General features: G+C 40.5%; 1 protein-coding gene across 1 annotated transcript in view; it reads right to left on the reverse strand.

Moving 5' to 3' along the window:
* Nucleotides 1-22,407, reverse strand: part of dok6 (docking protein 6) — a 138,872-nt gene that overhangs the window by 1,496 nt on the left and 114,969 nt on the right. The window contains exons 5-7 of the mRNA XM_061922070.1: nucleotides 12,231-12,420; nucleotides 11,879-12,017; nucleotides 5,170-5,275 (exon numbers count right to left, since the gene is read on the reverse strand). Of these exons, the coding sequence (XP_061778054.1) occupies nucleotides 5,170-5,275; nucleotides 11,879-12,017; nucleotides 12,231-12,420 (435 nt within the window). The remainder of the gene's footprint in view (nucleotides 1-5,169; nucleotides 5,276-11,878; nucleotides 12,018-12,230; nucleotides 12,421-22,407) is intronic.

Here is a 22,407-nt window from a genome sequence, read left to right on the forward strand (position 1 = left end):
TGATATATATATATATATATATATATATATATATATATACCGTATTTCCTTGAATTGCCGCAGGGCATATATTTTGCGCCTGCCTTGAATTACTGCCAGGTCAAAATTGCTTCCCAATACAATTAGCGCATGCTTAGTATTACCGCCTAGTCAAACTCGTGACGTCACCAGTGACACTTCCCCTGTCATCATTTTCAAAATGGAGGAGGCTGATTTCAATACTGGTAATTTGAAATCGCATAAAGGGAAGAAGATTAAGAGCTATTCAGTAGGATTTAAGGTCCAAGATCACATCACACTCAATTTTTTACTGCATACCTTTGGTAAGTGCCGGAATGAGAAGAGGTTTTAAGATAATTAGCGCATGCTTACTTTTACCGCATGCCTTTGGTAAGCGCAGGAGTGAGAAGAGGTTTTAGATTAATTAGCGCCCCGGCGGCAATTCAAGGAAATACGGTACATATATATATATATATATATATATATATATATATATATATACATACAGTTGTGACACAATTTTGGTGTTTTAGCTAGTTGGACATTCATTCCGTATTTTGTTTATAGTCATATCAAATAAAGATGTGTCAAATAGACAAATGCAACTTAAATTGTAACACTGTATTTTACAAAATACCAAAAAAGGACAATTTTCTTAATATCTCATTGACAAAATTATTCAACCCCCTAGTTACATGCATCTTTAGTACTTAGTAGAACACCCTTTGGCAGTAATTACATCCTTCAAACGTGATACATAACCGGACACAAGCTTCTTGCAACCATCTACAGGTATTTTAGCCCATTCCTCTTGGGCAAAGGCCTCCAGTTCATTCATATTCTTGGGCTTGCGTGCTGCAACTGCCTTCTTCAAGTCCCACCACAGGTTTTCTATAGGATTTAGGTCTGGCGACTGTGAAGGCCACTCCAGAGTCTTCCAGCCCTTCTTCTGCAACCAGTCTGATGTTGATTTGGAGGTATGCTTGGGATCGTTGTCCTGTTGGAAGGTCCAACGTCTCCCAAGCCTCAGCTTCGTCACTGACTTCATGACATTTGCAGCTAATATATCCTGGTAGGAAATAGAATTCATAATGCTTTGAACGCGCTGGAGATTCCCGGTACCTGAGGCAGAGAAACAGCCCCAGAGCATGATTGACCCCCCACCATGCTTAACAGTAGGCAAGGTGTTCTTCTCTTTGTAAGCTTCCTTTTTTCTCCTCCAGTCATAACGTTGATTCATACGCCCAAAGAGTTCAAGTTTTGTCTCGTCACTCCATAGAACAGTTTCCCAAAACCTTTGGGGTTTGTCCAGATGATTTTTGGCATACTGGAGTCTATTTTTCTTGTGCCTGGTAGTCAGAAGTGGGATGCGCCTGGGAGTTCTGGCATGGAGGCCTTCATCTCGTAGTGCGCGCCTAATTGTCTGACGAAACCTGCGTTCCCCCCTCTGCAATGTCCTGTTGTAGTTCCTCAGCTTTTACCCGGGGGTTTTTCACCACTGTACGCTTCAAATACCAGACAGCAGTTGCACACAGCATCCTCTTTCTACCACGCCCAGGTAGTGTTTCCACTGTGCCTTTAGCTTTAAAACTTGCGAATTATGCTCCCAACTGTGTATTTTGGAATGTGTAATGTCTTTGCTATTTTCTTATATCCATATCCTTACTTATGAAGAGAAATTACCTCCTCTCTTGACTTCTTTGACTACTCCCTGGACTTCACCATGTTGCAAATACACCATTGACCATCTACAAGAAGCTGAGCGTCAGTCTTTTTCAATCAGTTTACTTGTTGCTCGTTATGGTTCTAATCACATCTACAGGTGTTTTCAACACCTGATTGAAAAGACCTTATTCAAATTCTGTTCTTAAGAGTTATGATCTTCAAGGGGTTGAATAATTTTGTCAATGAAATATTAAGAAAAATGTCCTTTTTTGGTATTTTGTCAAATACAGTGTTACAATTTAAGTTGCATTTGTCTATTTGACACATTTTTATTTGATATGACTATAAACAAAATACGGAATGAATGTCCAACTTGCTAAAACACTAAAATTGTGTGGGGGTTGAATAATTTTGATCACAACTGTATACATATGTATATATATATATATATATATATATATATATATATATATAATAGGTTAATTGGCAACACCAAATTGGCCCTATGTGTGAATGTTGTCTGTCTATCTGTGTCGGCCCTGCAATGCGGTGGCGACTTGTCCAGGGTGTACGTTGCCTACCACCCAAATGCAGCTGGGATAGGCTCGAGCAGCCCCTACGACCCCATATATGTGTGCGTGTGTGTGTATATATATATATATATATACACACACACACATATATATACATATATATATATATATATATATACACACACAAACACACACATACAAATATACACACACACTTTTTAATAATTGTTTTTTTTGATAAGAGTGTTTTTTGAATATAAATTTAAGTTTTTATGTTTTCAGGGACGGCGTGGCGCAGTGGAAGAGTGGCCGTGCGCAACCCGAGGGTCCCTGGTTCAATCACCACCTAGTACCAACCTTGTCACGTCCGTTGTGTCCTGAGCAAGAAACTTCACCCTTGCTCCTGATGGGTGCTGGTCAGCGCCTTGCATGGCAGCTCCCTCCATCAGTGTGTGAATGTGTAAATGTGGAAGTAGTGTCAAAGCGCTTTGAGTACTTTGAAGGTAGAAAAGCGCTATACAAGTACAACTCATTTATCATTTTTAAGTAAAGATTTAGTTTTTTGCATCATTATGCATGAACAGCATTAAAATGCAGTAATACAAAATATGTATACAAAATCTTTTAATTTTGTATTATTTGCAAAAAGTCTATTTTGTTTAAAACAAATAAAAACCTGCAAATCAACATTGTGTGCGAATTGTTTTTTATTTTACAAGGTAAGCAAAAATGTAAATCATTTTTAAATTTTAAGTAATTTTATTTGCAAGAATTCTTGAAACAATAATGCAAGGATTTGGATTTTTTTTAAAATTATTATTTAAAGGCGGATAAACATCCATCCATCCATCCATCCATTTACTACCACTTGTCCCTTTTGGGGTTGCGGAGGGTCGCTGGAGCCTATCTCAGATGCATTCGGGCGGAAGGCGGGGTGCTCCCTGGACAAGTCGCCCTCTCATCGCAGGCAGATAAACATTTTTTTCATTATTTATTAATGTGCCTTCTTCAAAACTCCATTCAGAAACATGAATTTGGCATTTTTAAAAACGAAGGGAATGCTGATACATAAATAGTATTAATATTATTAATTACAGATTATTAAATATTATTTACATTAATCATTAATAACATTTTGGGTTTAAAATATTTTTATTGGCTCATAATTGATTGCCATGTCACCAGTTAAAAGTCACCTTAATATTTCAAAACTTACATTGTGCTTTAATAATAAATACTACTCAAATATTATTAAAAATGCCCCCCCCCCTCCACGTTTGCTGTCCTCCCATTGAAAAGAAAAAGTGAAAGAGAAGGATGCTGCATCCAGCGATGATCTATGTCGCCTGTTGCAGATAAGTCTTTGAGAGCTGCTTCCTCTCTGTAAAATCTCCTTCTATCACATCACTGATCAAACTAAGAGCTCCATTTCAATGCTGCACACGTGTAGAGAAATGAGAAAATGCTCCATAAACAGTTAAAAAAAATACAAGGATACACACAAAAACTATTTTCCCCTCCATCACGTCCATTTTCAAGTCTTTTTGGGGGTTGTTGAAAGTTTTAGTGTCCAGCAACATTGAAGTAAAATGCAGCCTTGAAAGGAGCAGGAGGAGTCAGGCTGAGGAATAAACAAGTGTGGCACCTTAATTACTCCTGCAGGCCTGCGGCGTGTTTAAAAGCAATCGGAGGATGACTCAGCAAATTGGCTGTGCTGATTGGGTATTCATCATGTGTGCGGCGGAGCGCCACAAAACAAATGTGGAGGTGATGCTTACCACTCGTCATGAATGTACTGTAAATATCACTTCAACAATGATCAACGCTATCAACGTCTCCAATCAGATTGTTCCTCTGCTGTTATACCCTTCATAGCCACTAGGGATGCCGTTTGCATGCTCTTCTAAACATTGCTGTGATGTAAGAAGTATTCCTTTTCGCATATCTAAATGATGAATTCAAATCAAATTTAATGGAGAACTTGAAGATGTAAAAGTCTGATTTTTTATTTAAATTTGTTGTGGAAGAATTTGATTATTTTTTTTAAGTATTAATCTTGATAATTATATTTATCGGGGATATATTTGTGCTCAAAGAACATTAAAAACATGGATTCTTGGAACCATTTGTCAAACTGATAAATGTGCATTTTATATTTTATTATATTTTAAAATTAAATTTAAATTACAATTTTGGTGTAATTTAATTAATCATGTTTTTTATCGTTTGATTTATTAGCGTGAAAAACTTTTTTCTCATTTAATTAAAGGATCTGATTATGATGTGGATATATGATTTGTTGTTTAAGCACAAACATTTATTTTATTTACGTGTGAATCCTTGAATATGTGTATTTTTGTTGTATTTAATTGAATTTGACATGTTTGTACAATAAGTCTTTTTGAAATACATTTAGGAATATGATAAAAATATTTTAAAATGTATTGTTTTTTGCAAGAAATATTTTGTTAAATTAATGTAGGTGTACATTCTAATAATAATAATACATCAATTTTATTTAGCGTTTTTCTTATAACTCAGATATTTTACAAAAAAGGGAGGGAGGACAGGTGAATTAGATCTAATCTAATTGTACTTATTTGCACAGGAACGTTTAAAAAATTAATAGAGATTTAAAAAAGATGTGAATAGGGGATTTTTAAAAAAATCATTATTTAATTATTTAGTGCAAGAAAATAAGTTTGTAAAATTACAAAGTAAGGTGTATGTTCTGATAAATATACATATTTAATATTTTTATTTAGTTCCTAAGTATATTCTATCTGCAAAAAAAGTGTCAATTCTGACAAAGATGAGGATCTAAATTGTTAGATTTTTTTTGCAAGAAGAGCATTTTCTTTTTATGTAAGCTTGATTACAAGATAAAGTGTAGTTTTAATGTACTTGCAATATTTTAAAAGAATAAAAAAAGAAGAAGAGGAGCCAACGTAGTGATAAAGACAAAGTATACCTTGATAAGTGTAAAGATCTCCCACACTGTTTTGTCGTGTGATATGTTGCCAATAAACACTTCGTGGTAAAGAGATGGACTTGGTGAGCATCTCTGATGATCGCAGCTGAAAAAAAACAAAGAAATGTTTACGTCGGTTCTCTCTCTCACTGCAGGAAATCTAATGTTCCAACAGACAAACATGTGGAATATGAATTATTAAGTGCAGAGGCAGCCGTACTCTGTGATGTAGAATCCATCCAAATAAAAATCAATATTTCCAGTAGTAAGTGGCCTGGGAATAGGCAAAAACGCGTATCATGTCATCACTGTAACGCATACATACATACAGTGTGTATATATATATATATATATATATATATATATATATATATATATATATATATATATATATATATATATAGATGCTAAACTTCTTTTTATACTTTGTGCAGTAATATAAAATGAGATGACACGCACGTTTGCAATCAGATTGTTGCTATGTCTTAATATTGCACGGGGCCCAATTCTTCACACACACACACACACACACACACACACACACACACACACACACACACACACACACACACACACACACACACACACACACACCTATATACTGTACATATACATACATACACGCTATATACATAATCTATATAATATGTATATAAATAATGTAAAATGGATATAATATATATATATATATATATATATATATGTATATATATATATATATATATATACAAATCCCGTTTCCATATGAGTTTGGAAATTGTGTTAGATGTAAACAAGGGAGTAGGTTTGATTTTGAGATTGGTGGGGACACAAAAGTGCTCCAAGGCAGCACTCTGAAAGTTTACTTTTTTTATTTTACATTAGCAATCATAATTTCACTTCATGCAGATGTTATAGGGTAAAGCAACTAAAATGAAAGCAAAGGAGACAACTTGGAAGAGTTCTCATCTTTACTCTTTAGTGTAGGGCTGTAGTGCAACTGTGCATCATACTGTCAATTAATATAGCCTACTGTCCATCAACAACATCAGAAATACATTCATACAATACAACATTGTAAATAAACATAAATGAACTGAATGAATGAAATAAGTTTATTTCGGTCATATAATCCATGGTTTTCTCACTCTTTTTAGTATTTTGCTTATATTCTCTCATGGACAATGATGGTCATAAAGTGTCAGAAATATATCCAGGAATGTATCGTATGCTTCATTATTATCCTCCACAAAAACATTTTGCCAATCTTGCTTCAAAAGATCAGCCTTGAATGCATTAACTGCTTCTGCTCCCTCGCTAGCAATTAGCATGTAGGCTAGTATTTACAAGCAGAAGGAAAGCCAGCGGGGACAGCCAATCACACGTAAGTTAGATTGAACGCGGCAACCAATCAGGGAGCGATATTTAGGTTAGAGGCGGGACTTCTAGCAGGGACCGACATTTAACCCTTTCTGTGCCATAATCATTGACTAAACATTACGGGCAGCGCTTGTATTGATAGTGACTACACAGTAGCGGCTGAATATTGGTAGGGACGTGTCCCTAGCGTCCCTACCCAATTCTATGCCCTTGAATGTAAATATAAACGGAATACAATGATTTGCAAATCATTTTCAACCCATATTCAGTTGAATATGCTACAAAGACAACATATTTGATGTTAAAACGGATAAACATTTTTTTTTTGCAAATAATCATTAACTTTAGAATTTGATGCCAGCAAAACGTGACAAAGAAGTTGGGAAATTGCAGGCTAATTGGGAACAGGTGGGTGCCATGATAGGGTATAAAAGCAGCTTCCATGAAATGTTAAGTAATTCACAAACAAGGATGGGGCGAGGCTCACCAATTTGTAAGCAAATTGTCGAACAGTTTTAGAACAACATTTCTCAACGAGCTATTGCAAGGAATTTAGGGATTTTACCATCTACGGTCTGTAAAATCATCAAAAGGTTCAGAGAATCTGTAGAAATCACTGCACGTAAGCGATGATATTACGGACCTTTGATCCCTCAGGCAGTACTGCATCAAAAACCGACATCAGTGTGTAAAGGATATCACCACGTAGGCTCAGGAACATTTCATAAAACCACTGTCAGTAACTACAGTTGGTTGCTACATCTGTAAGTACAAGTTAAAACTCAACTATGCAAAACGAAAGCCATTTATCAACAACATCTATGAACGCCGCCGGCTTGGCTGAGCCCGAGTTAATCTAAGATGGACTGATGCAAAGTGGAAAAGTGTTCTGTGGTGTGACAAGTCCACATTTCAAATTATATTCGGAAACTGTGGACGTGGTGTCCTCCGGAACAAAGAGGAAAATAACCATCCGGATAGTTATAGGCGCAAAGTTCAAAAGCAATCATCCGTGATTGTATGGGGGTGTATTAGACTTAGACTTCCTTTTTATTGTCATTCACATTTGAACTTTACAGTACAAATAAAAACAAAATGTTGTTGCATTAGCTCCCGGTAGTGCAGGATAAAAAAAAAGCAATAAGGTGCAGATATAAATAAATAGATTACTGTACAAATAAATATATTGCACTTTTTCATATGCATCCAGGTTTATGGATGTATGTTATATTGTCTTTTTTATTCCAGCGAGTTAATCCATTTTGCGTTCAAGAGTCTTACGGCCTGAAGAAAGAAGATTTTACAGAACCTGGGGGTTCTGCTACGGAGGCTGCGGAACCTCTTCCTAGAGTCCAGCAGTAAAAACAGTCCTTAGTGGGGGTGGGAGGAGTCTTTGCAGATTTTCTGAGCCTTGGTCAGGCAGCGGCTTTTTGCTATCTCCTGTATAGGAGGAAGAGGTGTCCTGATAATCATTCCCGCCGTCCTCACCACTCTCTGCAGAGACTTCCAGTCCGAGGCACTGCAGGCACCAGTCCAGACAGAGATGCTGTTGGTCAACAGGCTCTCTATAGTGCCTCTGTAGAATGTGGTGAGAATGGAGGGAGGGAGCTGTGCTCTTTTCACCCGACGTCAAAAGTGCATACGCAGCTGAGCCCTTTTTTAGGGACCAGGTTATATTGTCAGTGATCTGCACCCTCAGGAACTTGGTGCTGCTTACCATCTCCATCGCTGTGCCGTTGATGAAGAGTGTGTGTATTAGTGTTAGTGCCCAAGGCATGGGTAACTTGCACATCTGTGAAGGCAACCTTTAATGCTGAAAGGTCCATGCAGGTTTTGGAGCAACATATGTTGTCATCCAAGCAACGTTATCATGGACGTCCCTGCTTATTTCAGCAAAACAATGCCAAGGCACGTGTTACAACAGCGTGGCTTCGTAGTAAAAGAGTGCGGGTACTTTCCTGGCCCGCCTGCAGTCCAGACATGTCTCCCATCGAAAATGTGTGGCGCATTATGAAGCGTAAAATACGACAACAAAACCCCGGACTGTTGAACAACTTTAGCTGTACATCAAGCAAGAATGGTAAAGAATTCCACTTTCAAAGCTTCAACAATTAGTTTCCTCAGTTCTCAAACATTTATTGAGTGTTGTTAAAAGAAAAGGTGATGTAACACAGTGGTGAACATGCCCTTTCCCAACTACTTTGGCACGAGTTGCAGCCATGAAATTCTAAGTTAATTATTATTTGCAAAAAAAGCTAAAGTTTATGAGTTTGAACATCAAATATCTTGTCTTTGTAGTGCATTCAACTGAATATGGGTTGAAAAGTATTTGCAAATCATTGTATTCCGTTTATATTTACATCTAACACAATTTCCCAACTCATACGGGGTTTGCATATATATATATATATATATATATATATATATATATATATATATATATATATATATATATATATATATATATATATATATATATATATATATATATATATAAATATATAGCACTATATATACAGCACTATGTCATCAGTTTCTGATTTATTAAATTGTATAACAGTGCAAAATATTGTATTTGTAGTGGTCTTTCTTGAACTACTTGGGAAAAAAAAGATATAAAAATAAGTAAAAACTTGTTGAAGAATAAACAAGTGATTCAGTTATAAATAAAGACACACAAAAGTAATCATCAACTTAAAGTGCCCTCTTTGGGGATTGTAATAGAGATCCATCTGGATTCATGAACTTAATTCTAAACATTTCTTCACAAAAAAAGAAATCTTTAATATCAATATTTATGGAACATGTCCACAAAAAATCTAGCTGTCTACACTGAATATTGCATTGTTGCATTTCTTTTCACAGTTTATGAACTTACATCCATATTTTGTTGAAGTATTATTCAATGAATATATTTATAAAGGATTTTTGAATTGTTGCTATTTTTAGAATATTAAAAAAAATCTCACATACCCCTTGGCATACCTTCAAGTACCCCCATTAGAGAACCACTGCTCTATGTCTGCTCCAGGTAAAAAGCCTAGTGTATAAGTTAGATTTGCATTTTAACTATCAATAGTAACCATAATCAGCTTGGTTCATCATACTGTACTTTATAATCTTAATGCAAAGTTTCTGCTTCACTTTCATTTGGAGTTTAATACTTTTGAAAAAATAAATCTGACTTGCTGAAATATTATGTAAATTATTTTTATAAAAATGTTTTGGTTTAGTCCTCAATTACAACATGATTAGCAGGATGAATATTACATTTTAATAATTAATAGAGAAGGTTAAAACATTGCCATGCAGCAATATGACGACCATTAACTTGTTCAACATGTAATGTACAGACTATCAGAAGCAATTATTCAGGTAGAAATGTCACAGATTACAGCTGCAATAGGCTCCAGCCCCCCCGTTTCTACAAAAGGGATAAGCAGTAGAAAATGAATGGATGGATAATACAAAAAACATCTTTGACAATCAAAGCACCGTCATAACAATCAACATTGTGTGTTATTTATGCGTGAAACTGTTATCTAAACATGGAAGTGTAGCTCCTCCTCTGAATGCAAGTGCTCCTAAAGCAGAAATAGAAATGATGTATTTCAACAAAATACAAAATCTGGCAAGAAACCAACACACACTGTCATTAAATCATGTTTGTCATTTCTGTGTTGAGCTGTTTAAAAAATCATAACGTATAAAACACATTTAATTAAAGGAAATAATTTAAATTGTCAGTTCATTGTGTTAAAATTAGAAAATTATCTGTCTAGGGATCACTTATTAATGATGAAAAATTTTATATATATGCGATTATTTAATTAAATGAATGTACGGTGTCCTTGAGTGTCTAGAAAGGCGCCTCGAAATAAAATGTATTATAATTTTGAGTGAAATTATGAACAAATGCGATTATCGCCATTAAATATTGTAATCGTTTGACAGCCCCAATTTATATATCAATGTGTGTATATACACATACTATATATATTTGTGTGTGTGTATACTGTATGTATACATACTTATACACACATATATATATATATATACACTCATATATATATTTTTATATATATACCGTATTTCCTTGAATTGCCGCGGGGCATGTAATATGCGCCTGCCTAGAATTACTGCAGGGTCAAACTCGCTCCCCAAATTTATTACCGCATGCTTACTTTTACTGCCGGGTCAAATTCGTGACGTCACGAGTGACCCTTCCCCTGTTGTCTTTTTCAAAATGGCGGAGGAGTTTTCTTTGCTTTTACTATGTGTAAACCGAAGTCTTGTTCCACAGCCATACAGATCACACTGATGGTTGTGATATAAAACAACTTTAACACTCTTACTAAGATGCGCCACACTCTGTGAACCCACACCAAACAAGAATGACAAACACATTTCGGGAGAACATCGGCTCTGTAACACATTATAAACGCAACATAACACTTACCCAGAATGCCATGCATCCATGACTCTTGGCTATATTATACACCCCGCTAGCACCAAACCCCCCCCCCCTCTCCGTGCGTCGGTTGAGTTCGGCGGAGTTGGGGGCGCGTGTATAATATAGCCAAGAGCCTTCCAGGTAAGTGTTATGTTGCGTTTATAATGTGTCATTCTTGTTTGGTGTGGGTTCACAGAGTGTGGCACATATTAGTAAGGGTGTTAAAGTTGTTATCACAACCATCAGTGTAAAAGGTATGACTGTTGAACAAGTATGCATTGCAATCTCGTATGAGAAGCAGCGAAATGCATGCGTCAGGCCGGCACGCATATAGCATGGTGTAAAGGTGGGCGCTATGACATGTTGTAGAGCAGTGGTCCCTCGGCCGCAGAACAATTTTTTATTAATTATTTTAATTTATCACACTCAATTTTTTACTGCATGCTATTGGTAAGTGCAGAGGTGAGAAGAGGTTTCAAAATTATTAGCGCCTGCTTACTTTTACCGCATGCCTTGAATAAGCGCAGGACTGAGAAGAGGTTTTAAATTAATTAGCGCCCAGGCGGCTATTCAAGGAAATACCGTATATATACATACACACACACACACATATACATATATATATATATATATATATATATATATATATATATATATAAATAAATGTGGCAGAAAGTGGTAATAAAGTATATTATAACATCCATCCATCTATTTTCTACCGCTTGTCCTTTTGAGGTCACGGGGGGTGCTGTAGCCTATCCCAGCCGCATTCGGGCGGAAGGCGATGTACACCCTGGACAAGTCGCCACCTCATCACAAGGCCAACACTGATTGCATAAACAGGAAATATTTTATAGCCACAGTCTGGTAGTCATTATTAACAAAGTCTGAAAGTACCTGAGAGCTTTTCTCCATCTCCTCCATCATCCTCTCATGCTGCTGGGCAATTGCCAGAGTGGCCGAGTGGACGCGCTGGTAGATCATCTCTCCTTCCCGTGTCTGGAAGGTGAACAAGCCCTCGCCTGTGTCGCACATCCTACACACGCACAGACACAAGGTGGAGGTAAACACACTCTGACGGCGCTCATGCTTGAACGCACGCTTCCAGAGAGAGCAGCTGCCGCTGGAAGCAGGCACACAAGTCGCACACATGAGCACATTCTGGCAAAGCTTCGCCCCAGGGCCTCTTGTTCGTTTAGCATCACATCACAAAATATATTTGAAAAAAAAACAAAAAAACCTTACACACCTTCCGGACTCAAATGTGAACCAAGTCGAGTCTCGACCATATCGTCGGAGCGAGCTGAGAGGCCACATGACGAGTTTGAGGCGCGCGTTGTGGATGTCCCACAGGTAGATGTTCTCATGGGTGATCTGCATGGTGCATTCACCGTAGATGTCCAGGTTGGGCGTGGGCATCAAGTAGACGTTGAAACGCTCTGTATCGAGAAGATTTAAAGATTTTATTTAGAACACATGGGTCAAAAAATGGTATTAACACATGAATAACTGATGACGAAAAGAAAGGACCCAGATTTCCCTCGCCCGGACGCAGGTCACCGGGGCCCCCCTCTGGAGCCAGGCCCGGAGGTGGGGCACGATGGCGAGCGCCTGGTGGCCGGGCCTGTACCCATGGGGTCCGGCCGGGCACAGCCCGAAGAGGCAACGTGGGTCCCCCCTCCAATGGGCTCACCACCCATAGCAGGGGCCATAGAGGTCGGGTGCAATGTGAGCTGGGCGGCAGCCGAAGGCAGGGCACTTGGCGGTCCAATCCTCAGCTACATAAGCTCGCTCTTGGGACGTGGAACGTCACCTCACTGGGGGAAAAGGAGCCTGAGCTAGTGCGCGAAGTAGAGAAATTCCGGCTGGATGTAGTCGGACTCACTTCGACGCACAGCAAGGGCTCTGGAACCACTTCTCTTGAAAGGGGCTGGACTCTCTTTCACTCTGGCGTGGCCGGCAGTGAGAGGCGACGGGCTGGGGTGGCAATTCTGGTTGCCCCCCAGCTTAAAGCCTGCACGTTGGAGTTCAGCCCAGTGGACGAAAGGGTAGCCTCCCTCCGCCTTCGGGTGGGGGGACTGGTCCTGACTGTTATTTGCACTTACGCACCAAACAACAGTTCAGAGTACCCACCCTTTTTGGGTACACTCGAGGGAGTACTGGAGAGTGCTCCCCCGGGTGATTCCCTTGTTCTGCTGGGGGACTTCAACGCTCATGTTGGTAACAACAGTGAAACCTGGAGAGGTGTGATTGGTAAGAATGGCCGCCCGGATCTGAACCCGAGGGGGGTTTTGTTATTGGACTTCTGAGCTCGTCACAGTTTGTGCATAACAAACACCATGTTCAAACATAAGGGTGTCCATATGTGCACTTGGCACCAGGACACCCTAAGCCGCAGTTCCATGATCGACTTTGTAGTTGTGTCATCGGATTTGCGGCCTTATGTTTTGGACACTCGGGTGAAGAGAGGGGCAGAGCTTTCAACCGATCACCCCCTAGTGGTGAGTTGGCTGCGATGGTGTGGGAGGATGCCGGACAGACCTGGCAGGCCCAAACGCATTGTGAGGGTCTGCTGGGAACGTCTGGCAGTCTCCTGTCAGAGAAAGATTCAATTCCCACCTCCGGAGGAACTTTGAACATGTCACGAGGGAGGTGCTGGACTTTGAGCCCGAGTGGACCATGTTCCGCACCTCTATTGTCGAGGCGGCTGATCGGAGCTGTGGCCGCAAGGTAGTTGGTGCTTGTCATATCGGTAATCCTAGAACCCGCTGGTGGACACCAGCGGTGAGGGATGCCGTCAAGCTGAAGAAGGAGTCCTATCGGGTTCTTTTGGCTCATAGGACTCCAGAGGCAGTGGACAGGTACCGACAGGCCAAGCGGTGTGCGGCTTCAGCGGTCGCTGAGGCAAAAACTGGGACATGGGAGGAGTTCGGGGAAGCCATGGAAAACGACTTTCGGACGGCTTCGAAGCGATTCTGGACCACGGCCCGCCGCCTCAGGAAGGGGAAGCAGTGCAATATCAACACCGTGTATGGTGCGGATGGTGTTCTGCTGACCTCAACTGCGGATGTTGTGGATAGGTGGAAGGAATACTTCGAAGACCTCCTCAATCCCACCAACACGTCTTCCTATGAGGAAGCAGTGCCTGGGGAATCTGTGGTGGACTCTCCTATTTCTGGGGCTGAGATCGCTGAGGTAGTTAAAAAGCTCCTCGGTGGCAAGGCCCCAGGGGTGGATGAGGTCCGCCCGGAGTTCCTTAAGGCTCTGGATGCTGTGGGGCTGTCTTGGTTGACAAGACTCTGCAGCATCGCGTGGACATCGGGGGCGGTACCTCTGGATTGGCAGACCGGGGTGGTGGTTCCTCTCTTTAAGAAGGGGGACCGGAGGGTGTGTTCCAACTATCGTGGGATCACATTCCTCAGCCTTCCCGGTAAGGTTTATTCAGGTGTACTGGAGAGGAGGCTACGCCGGATAGTCGAACCTCGGATTCAGGAGGAACAGTGTGGTTTTCGTCCTGGTCGTGGAACTGTGGACCAGCTCTATACTCTCGGCAGGGTTCTTGAGGGTGCATGGGAGTTTGCCCAACCAGTCTACATGTGCTTTGTGGACTTGGAGAAGGCATTCGACCGTGTCCCTCGGGAAGTCCTGTGGGGAGTGCTCAGAGAGTATGGGGTATCGGACTGTCTCATTGTGGCGGTCCGCTCCCTGTACGATCAGTGCCAGAGCTTGGTCCGCATTGCCGGCAGTAAGTCGAACACATTTCCAGTGAGGGTTGGACTCTACCAAGGCTGTCCTTTGTCACCGATTCTGTTCATAACTTTTATGGACAGAATTTCTAGGTGCAGTCAAGGCGTTGAGGGGTTCCGGTTTGGTGACCTCAGGATTAGGTCTCTGCTTTTTGCAGGTGATGTGGTCCTGATGGCTTCATCTGACCGGGATCTTCAGCTCTCACTGGATCGGTTTGCAGCAGAGTGTGAAGCAACCGGAATGAGAATCAGCACCTCCAAGTCAGAGTCCATGGTTCTCGCCCGGAAAAGGGTGGAGTGCCATCTCCGGGTTGGGGAGGAGACCCTGCCCCAAGTGGAGGAGTTCAAGTACCGAAGAATCTTGTTCACTAGTGAGGGAAGAGTGGATCGTGAGATCGACAGGCGGATCGGTGCGGCGTCTTCAGTAATGCGGACGTTGTACTGATCCGTTGTGGTGAAGAAGGAGCTGAGCCGGAAGGCAAAGCTCTAAATTTACCGGTTGATCTACGTTCCCACCCTCACCTATGGTCATGAGCTTTGGGTCATGACCGAAAGGATAAGATCACGGGTACAAGCGGCCAAAATGAGTTTCCTCCGCCGGGTGGCGGGGCTCTCCCTTAGAGATAGGGTGAGAAGCTCTGCCATCCGGGAGGAGCTCAAAGTAAAGCCGCTGCTCCTCCACATCAAGAGGAGCCAGATGACGTGGTTCGGGAATCTGGTCAGGATGCCACCCGAACGCCTCCCTAGGGAGGTGTTTAGGGCACGTCCAATCGGTAGGAGGCCACGGGGAAGACCCAGGACACGTTGGGAAGACTATGTCTCCCGGCTGGCCTGGGAACGCCTCGGGATCCCCCGGGAAGAGCTAGACGAAGTGGCTGGGGAAAGGGAAGTCTGGGTTTCCCTGCTTAGGCTGTTGCCTCCGCGACCCGACCTCGGATAAGCGGAAGAAGATGGATGGATGGATTACACAACAGTTTTATTGTAATGTGCATTTAAGCTGCAGTTTTCCTTTCCTAACTTACCTGTTGAAATCGCCATGTAAAATTGCTAATGCTAATCAGTAGCATGTCTACGGCAAATCCAATGTAAATTAGCAACGAGCTAGGGTATTTGGAGAAGTGGTCACTGTACTTTTGAGCACTGCCTTCTTGCTTTGTTGGCATGGAAAATTGAAACATCGCTTAAAAGCAGTCAGAATGAGTCCGCTCTGAGTGCTGCTTCAGTGCTTGTTTGCCCGCCAAGTGTTTGATGGATGACAGATGTGATGTCACGTGCAATAAAGGTGACAAAATATGGCACTTTTTGATTTTAGGTTGATTGACACCCAGTAGTACCGATGGAATTTGGTTGGTACCTACAGTGGGGCAAAAAAGTATTTAGTCAGCCACCGATTGTGCAAGTTATCCCACTTAAAATGATGACAGAGGTCTGTAATTTTCATCAGAGGTACACTTCAACTGTGAGAGACAGAATGTGAAAAAAAATCCAGGAATTCGCATTGTAGGAATTTTAAAGAATTTATTTGTAAATTATGGTGGAAAATAAGTATTTAGTCAACCATTCAAAGCTCTCACTGATGGAAGGAGGTTTTGGCTCAAAATCTCACGATACATGGCCCCATTCATTCTTTCCTTAACACGGATCAATCGTCCTGTCCCCTTAGCAGAAAAACAGCCCCAAAGCATGATGTTTCCACCCCCATGCTTCACAGTAGGTGTGGTGTTCTTGGGATGCAACTCAGTATTCTTCTTCCTCCAAACACGACGAGTTGAGTTTATACCAAAATGGATACATGGAACAGAGGATACAAGGAGCAGAGGATTGTGTGGTCAGATGAAATCAAAATAGAACTTTTTGGTATAAACTCAACTCGTCGTGTTTGGAGGAAGAAGAATACTGAGTTGCATCCCAAGAACATCATAACTACTGTGAAGCATGGGGGTGGAAACATCATGCTTTGGGGCTGTTTTTCTGCTAAGAGGACAGGACGATCGATCCGTGTTAAGGAAAGAATGAATGAGGCCATGTATTGTGAGATTTTGAGCCAAAACCTCCTTCCATCAGTGAGAGCTTTCAATGGTTGACCAGATACTTTTTTTCCGCCATAATTTACAAATAAATTCTTTAAAATTTAAAATTCCTGGATTTTTTTTCCACATTCTGTTTCTCACAGTTGAAGTGTACCTATGATTAAAATTACAGACCTCTGTCATCATTTTAAGTGGGAGAACTTGCACAATCGGTGGCTGACTAAATACTTTTTTGCCCCACTGTATAAAAGTACCAAATTCATCACCCAACCCAAAACAAAACCACTATATACTTGTGGAATAAACGCTCAAACTGTATTCATACAAATATCTGCCTCTCCTCCAATAACCTGCTACTCTCTGCAGTTGAGTCAAAAAATGTGCTCGTCCACTGGAATAAGGAAATAAGAAATACAGTATTTACAATTGCCTCACTTTACTGTTCAGCTCCTTCCAGAAATAGATTGTATTTTTGGGGAATATGCTAATGAACCTTCTTGCCAAGAATGGGATGAGATGCAAAAGATCAATAACAGCAGATTGGAAACAGCAAGCGCATGACTCGTGCTGGTGAAAAAAAATACATAAACAAGATGCTTGCTTTTCAAAGGCCGCCTGCTATCATAAGACATTTTTGAAATCCTTGAATTAAACCTTGTCACATTGACTCTCAGCTAGACTACTTTCTGTTACAGATTAATTAAATACCTAGACTGAATCAACGTGTCCGAAAAACACAATCACAGTTTGCACAAATTACATTTTTAATTATTATACAAACAAAAACAATTGTGTATATATTTATTTAAAAAATAACCCTACAGCAAAGCTAAACCTCTTTTGGGATGCAGCTTTGTTTGGATATTATAAAGCGTTTGCATGAGACACAAAAGGATTGAGACAGAAAAGATGAGTGATGGATTATTTGTCACTATCTCACATTGTCAGTGGGAGATGTGGAGCAACCTTTAATCTTATATTACAGATTTGTCCTCCTCTCACTTTACCTAATGCACCTAACTATCATGCACATTATATATATCATTTATTATTCAAATATATTTGTTCTTCAATGATATTTGTCGACAATAGTCGTGACGTCATTCCTCGTGTTTTTCTGGGCAGAAGTGGGTCACTCGCAAACCCAAGCCAGTGATAACATGTAAAGTTTGAGGATAGTTCCTATTATTCTTGTTAAAAACATAAATACCTACAATTTGTCCTTTAAAATTTCCTCGCAAAGTTTCACCTACTTGGGTGTCCAGGTCACACACGCGCTGGCAAGTCTCCAGCTAACTTAAAGGCCTTCTGAAATGAGATTTTCTTATTTAAACGGGGATAGCAGGTCCATTCTGTGTCATACTTGATCATTTCGCGATATTGCCATTAATTTGCTGAGAGGATTTAGTAGAGAACATCCACGATAAAGTTTGCAACTTTTAGTGCTGATAAAAAAGCTTTGCCTTTACCGGAAGTCGCGGACGATGACGTCACAAGGGTGATGGCTCCTCACGTCCTCAAATTGTTTTTAATGGGAGCCTCCAGGAGCAAGAGCTATTCAGACCGAGGAAACGACAATTTCCCCATTAATTTGAGCGTGGATGAAAGATTTGTGGATGATGATAATGATAGCGAAGGACTAGAAGAAAAAAAAAAAAAAAAAAAGGTAAAAAAAAAAAGGCGATGGCATTGGGACGGATTCAGATGTTTTTAGACACATTTACAAGGATAATTCTGGTAAATCCGTTATCTTTCTATTGTGTTGCTAGTGTTTTAGTGAGTTTAATAGTACCTGATAGTCGGAGGCGTGTGTCCACGGGTGTCTTGTGGCCAGTGTCTGAGGGAAGTCGACGGCAGATACAAGGACGGCGCAAACGCCACAGATCTCCAGTAAGAAGCGACTTTTTAACACAATTTTTTCACCGAAACCTGCGGGTTGACAAGTGGTCGGGATCCATGTTCGCTTGACCGCTCTGATCCATAGTAAAGCTTGACCTCCGGGAATTTTAAACAAGGAATCACCGAGTGTTTGTGTGGCTAAAGGTTAAAGCTTCCCTACTTCATCTTGCTATTGTGACTTCTCCATTATTAATTAAACAAATTGCAAAAGATTCAGCAACACAGATGTCCAGAATACTGTGTAATTGTGCGATGAAAAGAAATGACTTTTAGCCGCAAATAGTGCTGCGCTGATACTTCCTGACAGTCCGTTACGTCACGCGCACGCGTCATCATTCGGCGACGTTTTCAACAAGAAACTCCGCAAGAAATTTAAAATTGCAATTTAGTAAACTAAAAAGGCCGTATTGGCATGTGTTGCAATGTTAATATTTCATCAATGATATATAAACTATCAGACTGCGTGGTCGGTAGTAGTGGGTTTCAGTAGGCCTTTAATACATGAATGTATTAATCTATGTTTTGGCTTTGCCCATTTCTGTGCAGTTATTGGACAGAAATGTTTAATACTTTGTCTGTGGTAATTGGCGAAAAGATGGAACCGAATCCTCTAAGCTGACTATTTGGGGTAACCCCTCTGTCATTTTCTCTCAGTAAATAAAAAAAAAATCTTGTAGTGTTCACAACTTTGTTGGTGAGAACAGTGGTTCTCAACCTTTTTTCAGTGATGTAACCCCTGTGAATTTTTTTTTAATTCAAGTACCCCCTAATCAGAGCAAATCATTTTTAGTTGAAAAACAGAGATAAAGAAGTAAAATACAGCACTATATCATCAGTTTCTGATTTATTAAATTGTATAACAGTGCAAAATAGTGCTCATTTGTTGTGGTCTTTCTTGAACTATTTGGGGAAAAAATATATAAAAATGACAAAAAACTTGTTGAAAAATAAACAAGCGATTCAATTATAAATGATAAATTTTCCAAGATGGCGCCGCTGTGTGGCTGCTGTTGGCAGGAGCTCTGTGCTCTTCTGTCATCCTTTTGTGTTTCCCTCTTGTTTTCATGTGTTATAATATATGTATTTTTATTTTTTTTGCCTTTTGGTCCGGGACCCTTTGGGACTGTGTGAGAAGGGGTGGCACTCTCATGACTTCTGCGGTGCTTTTTTGTGGACTTCTGGATCTGCCTCCCGGGAGCCTTTTGGGCATGGAGACCAGCTGCTGGGTCTCTGTTACACCAGAGTCCGTTTGGAGAGACTGGAGGAGATGCAGATGAAGAGACAGGGCTACGGAGCTAGCACTGAGCGCCGGGACGGAAAAGCTTCACAGTGTCTTGGCTGAAAAAGCAGGTATCGGACACCTTAGTTTCCGCTCATCCATGCGGACTGGACACTGGCCGAGAGTTGATTGTTGAATTAAAAAAAGTGTTAGGTACCAATGATTGTCACACATACACTAGGTGTGGGAAAATTATTCTCTGCATTTGACCCATCACCCTTGATCACCCCCTGGGAGGTGAGGGGAGCAGTGGGCAGCAGCGGTGCCGCGCCCGGGAATCATTTATGGTGATTTATCCCCAATTACAACCCTTGATGCTGAGTGCCAAGCAGGGAGGTAATGGGTCCCATTTTTATAGTCTTTGGTATGACTCGGCAGGGATTTAAACTCACAACCTACCGATCACAGGGCGGACACTCTAACCACTAGGCCACTGAGTAGGTTGGCGGCCGAGAGTGGAGTCGGCTCTCTTGGTTGCTTTGTTGGGTCTGCTCCTGTCTCTGGCCATGCTCTCTCCACCCCAGCAGACGATGGTGTGGAACACCGCAGAGGCCACCACAGTGTATATGTTTCTTTTACTTTTTATTCATAGCTGTATGTAGAAGTGACTGGTTGCATCAGTTCTGGTCTTTAATGTCTTTAATGTTCTTTGTTTTCTTTGATGTTTGATGTTGTAAGAGGGATGTCTACTATGGCTATAAGATGTTTTTTTCCCCCTTGGCTTCACTCTGGACCCCCTGTCCAAGGGCCAAGGCTTATATCGATGTTTCTATTTTATTTTATTTTAATCTTTTATTTTTTTCTCCCATTCCCTCCCCGCTTGTTTACTTGTATCTCACCTTTTCGTAAAGGGCGGCGGAAGTAGGCAGACCCGTCAGCGATCCTGTTCTGTCTCCCTGTAATGTTTGTCTGATCTTGAATGTGATTGTGCTGAAAATGCTAATTTCCCCTTGGGGATTAATAAAGTGTGTCTGATTCTGATAAATAAAGATTTCTAGACATAGAAGTAATCATCAACTTAAAGTGCCCTCTTTTTGGATTGTGATAGAGATCCATCTGGATTCATGGACTTAATTCGAAACATTTCTTCACACAAAGAGAAATCTTTAACATCAATATTTATGAAAAATTCTAGCTGTCAACACTCAATATTGAATTATTGCATTTCTTTTCAGTTTATGAACTTACATTCATTATTTGTTGAATTATTATTCAATAAATATATTTATAAATGATTTTTGAATTGTTGCTATTTTTAGAATATTTAAAAAGGTGTCAATAAATACTGATAAAATTGAGGAATGCTCATTAAACACTTATTAGGAACATCCCACAGGTGTGCAGGCTAATTGAGAACAGCTGGGTGCCATGATTGGGTATAAAAACAGCTTCCCAAAAAATGCTCAGTCTTTCACAAGAAAGGATGGGGTGAGGTACACCTCTTTGTCCACAACTGCGTGAGCAAATAGTCAAACAGTTTAAGAACAACATTTCTCAAAGTGCAATTGAAAGAAATTTAGGGATTTCAACATCTACGGTCCATAATATCATCAGAAAGTTCAGAGAATTTTGAGAAATCACTCCACGTAAGCGGCATGGGTGGAAACCAACATTGAATGACCGTGACCTTCGATCCCTCAGACGGCACTGTATCAAAAACCAACATCAATCTCTAAAGGATATCACCACATGGGCTCAGGAACACTTCAGAAAACCACTGTCACTAAATACGGTTGGTTGCTACATCTGTAAGTGCAAGTTAAAGCTCTACTATGCAAAGCAAAAGCCATTTATCAACAACATCCAGAAACGCCGCAAGCTTCTCTGGGCCCGTGATCATCGAAGATGGACTGATGAAAAGTTGAAATGTGTTCTGTGGTCTGACGAGTCCACATTTCAAATTGTTTTTAGAACTATTCGACATTGTGTCATCCGGCCCAAAGGGGAAGCGAACTATCCAGACTGTTATCGACGCAAAGTTCAAAAGCCAGCATCTGTGATGATATAGGGGTGCATTAGTGCCCAAGGCATGGGTAACTTACACATCTGTGTAGGCACCATTAATGCTGAAAGGTACATACAGGTTTTGGTAAAACATATGCTTTGATTGATTTATTGATACTTTTATTAGTAGATTGCACAGTACAGTACATATTCCGTACAATTGACCACTAAATTGCAACACCCGAATAAGTTTTTCAACTTGTTTAAGTCGGGGTCCACGTTAATCAATTCATGCTGCCATCTAAGCACCGTCTTTTTCATGGGCGCCCCAGCTTATTTCAGCAAGACAATGCCAAGCCACATTCAGGACGTGTTACAACAGCGTGGCTTTGTAAAAAAAGGCTGCGTGTACTTTCCTGGTCCGCCTGCAGTCCAGACATGTCTCCCATCGAAAATTTGTGGCGAATTATGAAGCGTAAAATACGACAGCGGAGATGTCGGACTGTTGAACGACTGAAGCTGTACATA

This window comes from Nerophis ophidion, linkage group LG15 (assembly GCF_033978795.1).
Source record: "Nerophis ophidion isolate RoL-2023_Sa linkage group LG15, RoL_Noph_v1.0, whole genome shotgun sequence".
In the NCBI taxonomy this organism is placed as follows: Eukaryota; Metazoa; Chordata; class Actinopteri; order Syngnathiformes; family Syngnathidae; genus Nerophis; species Nerophis ophidion.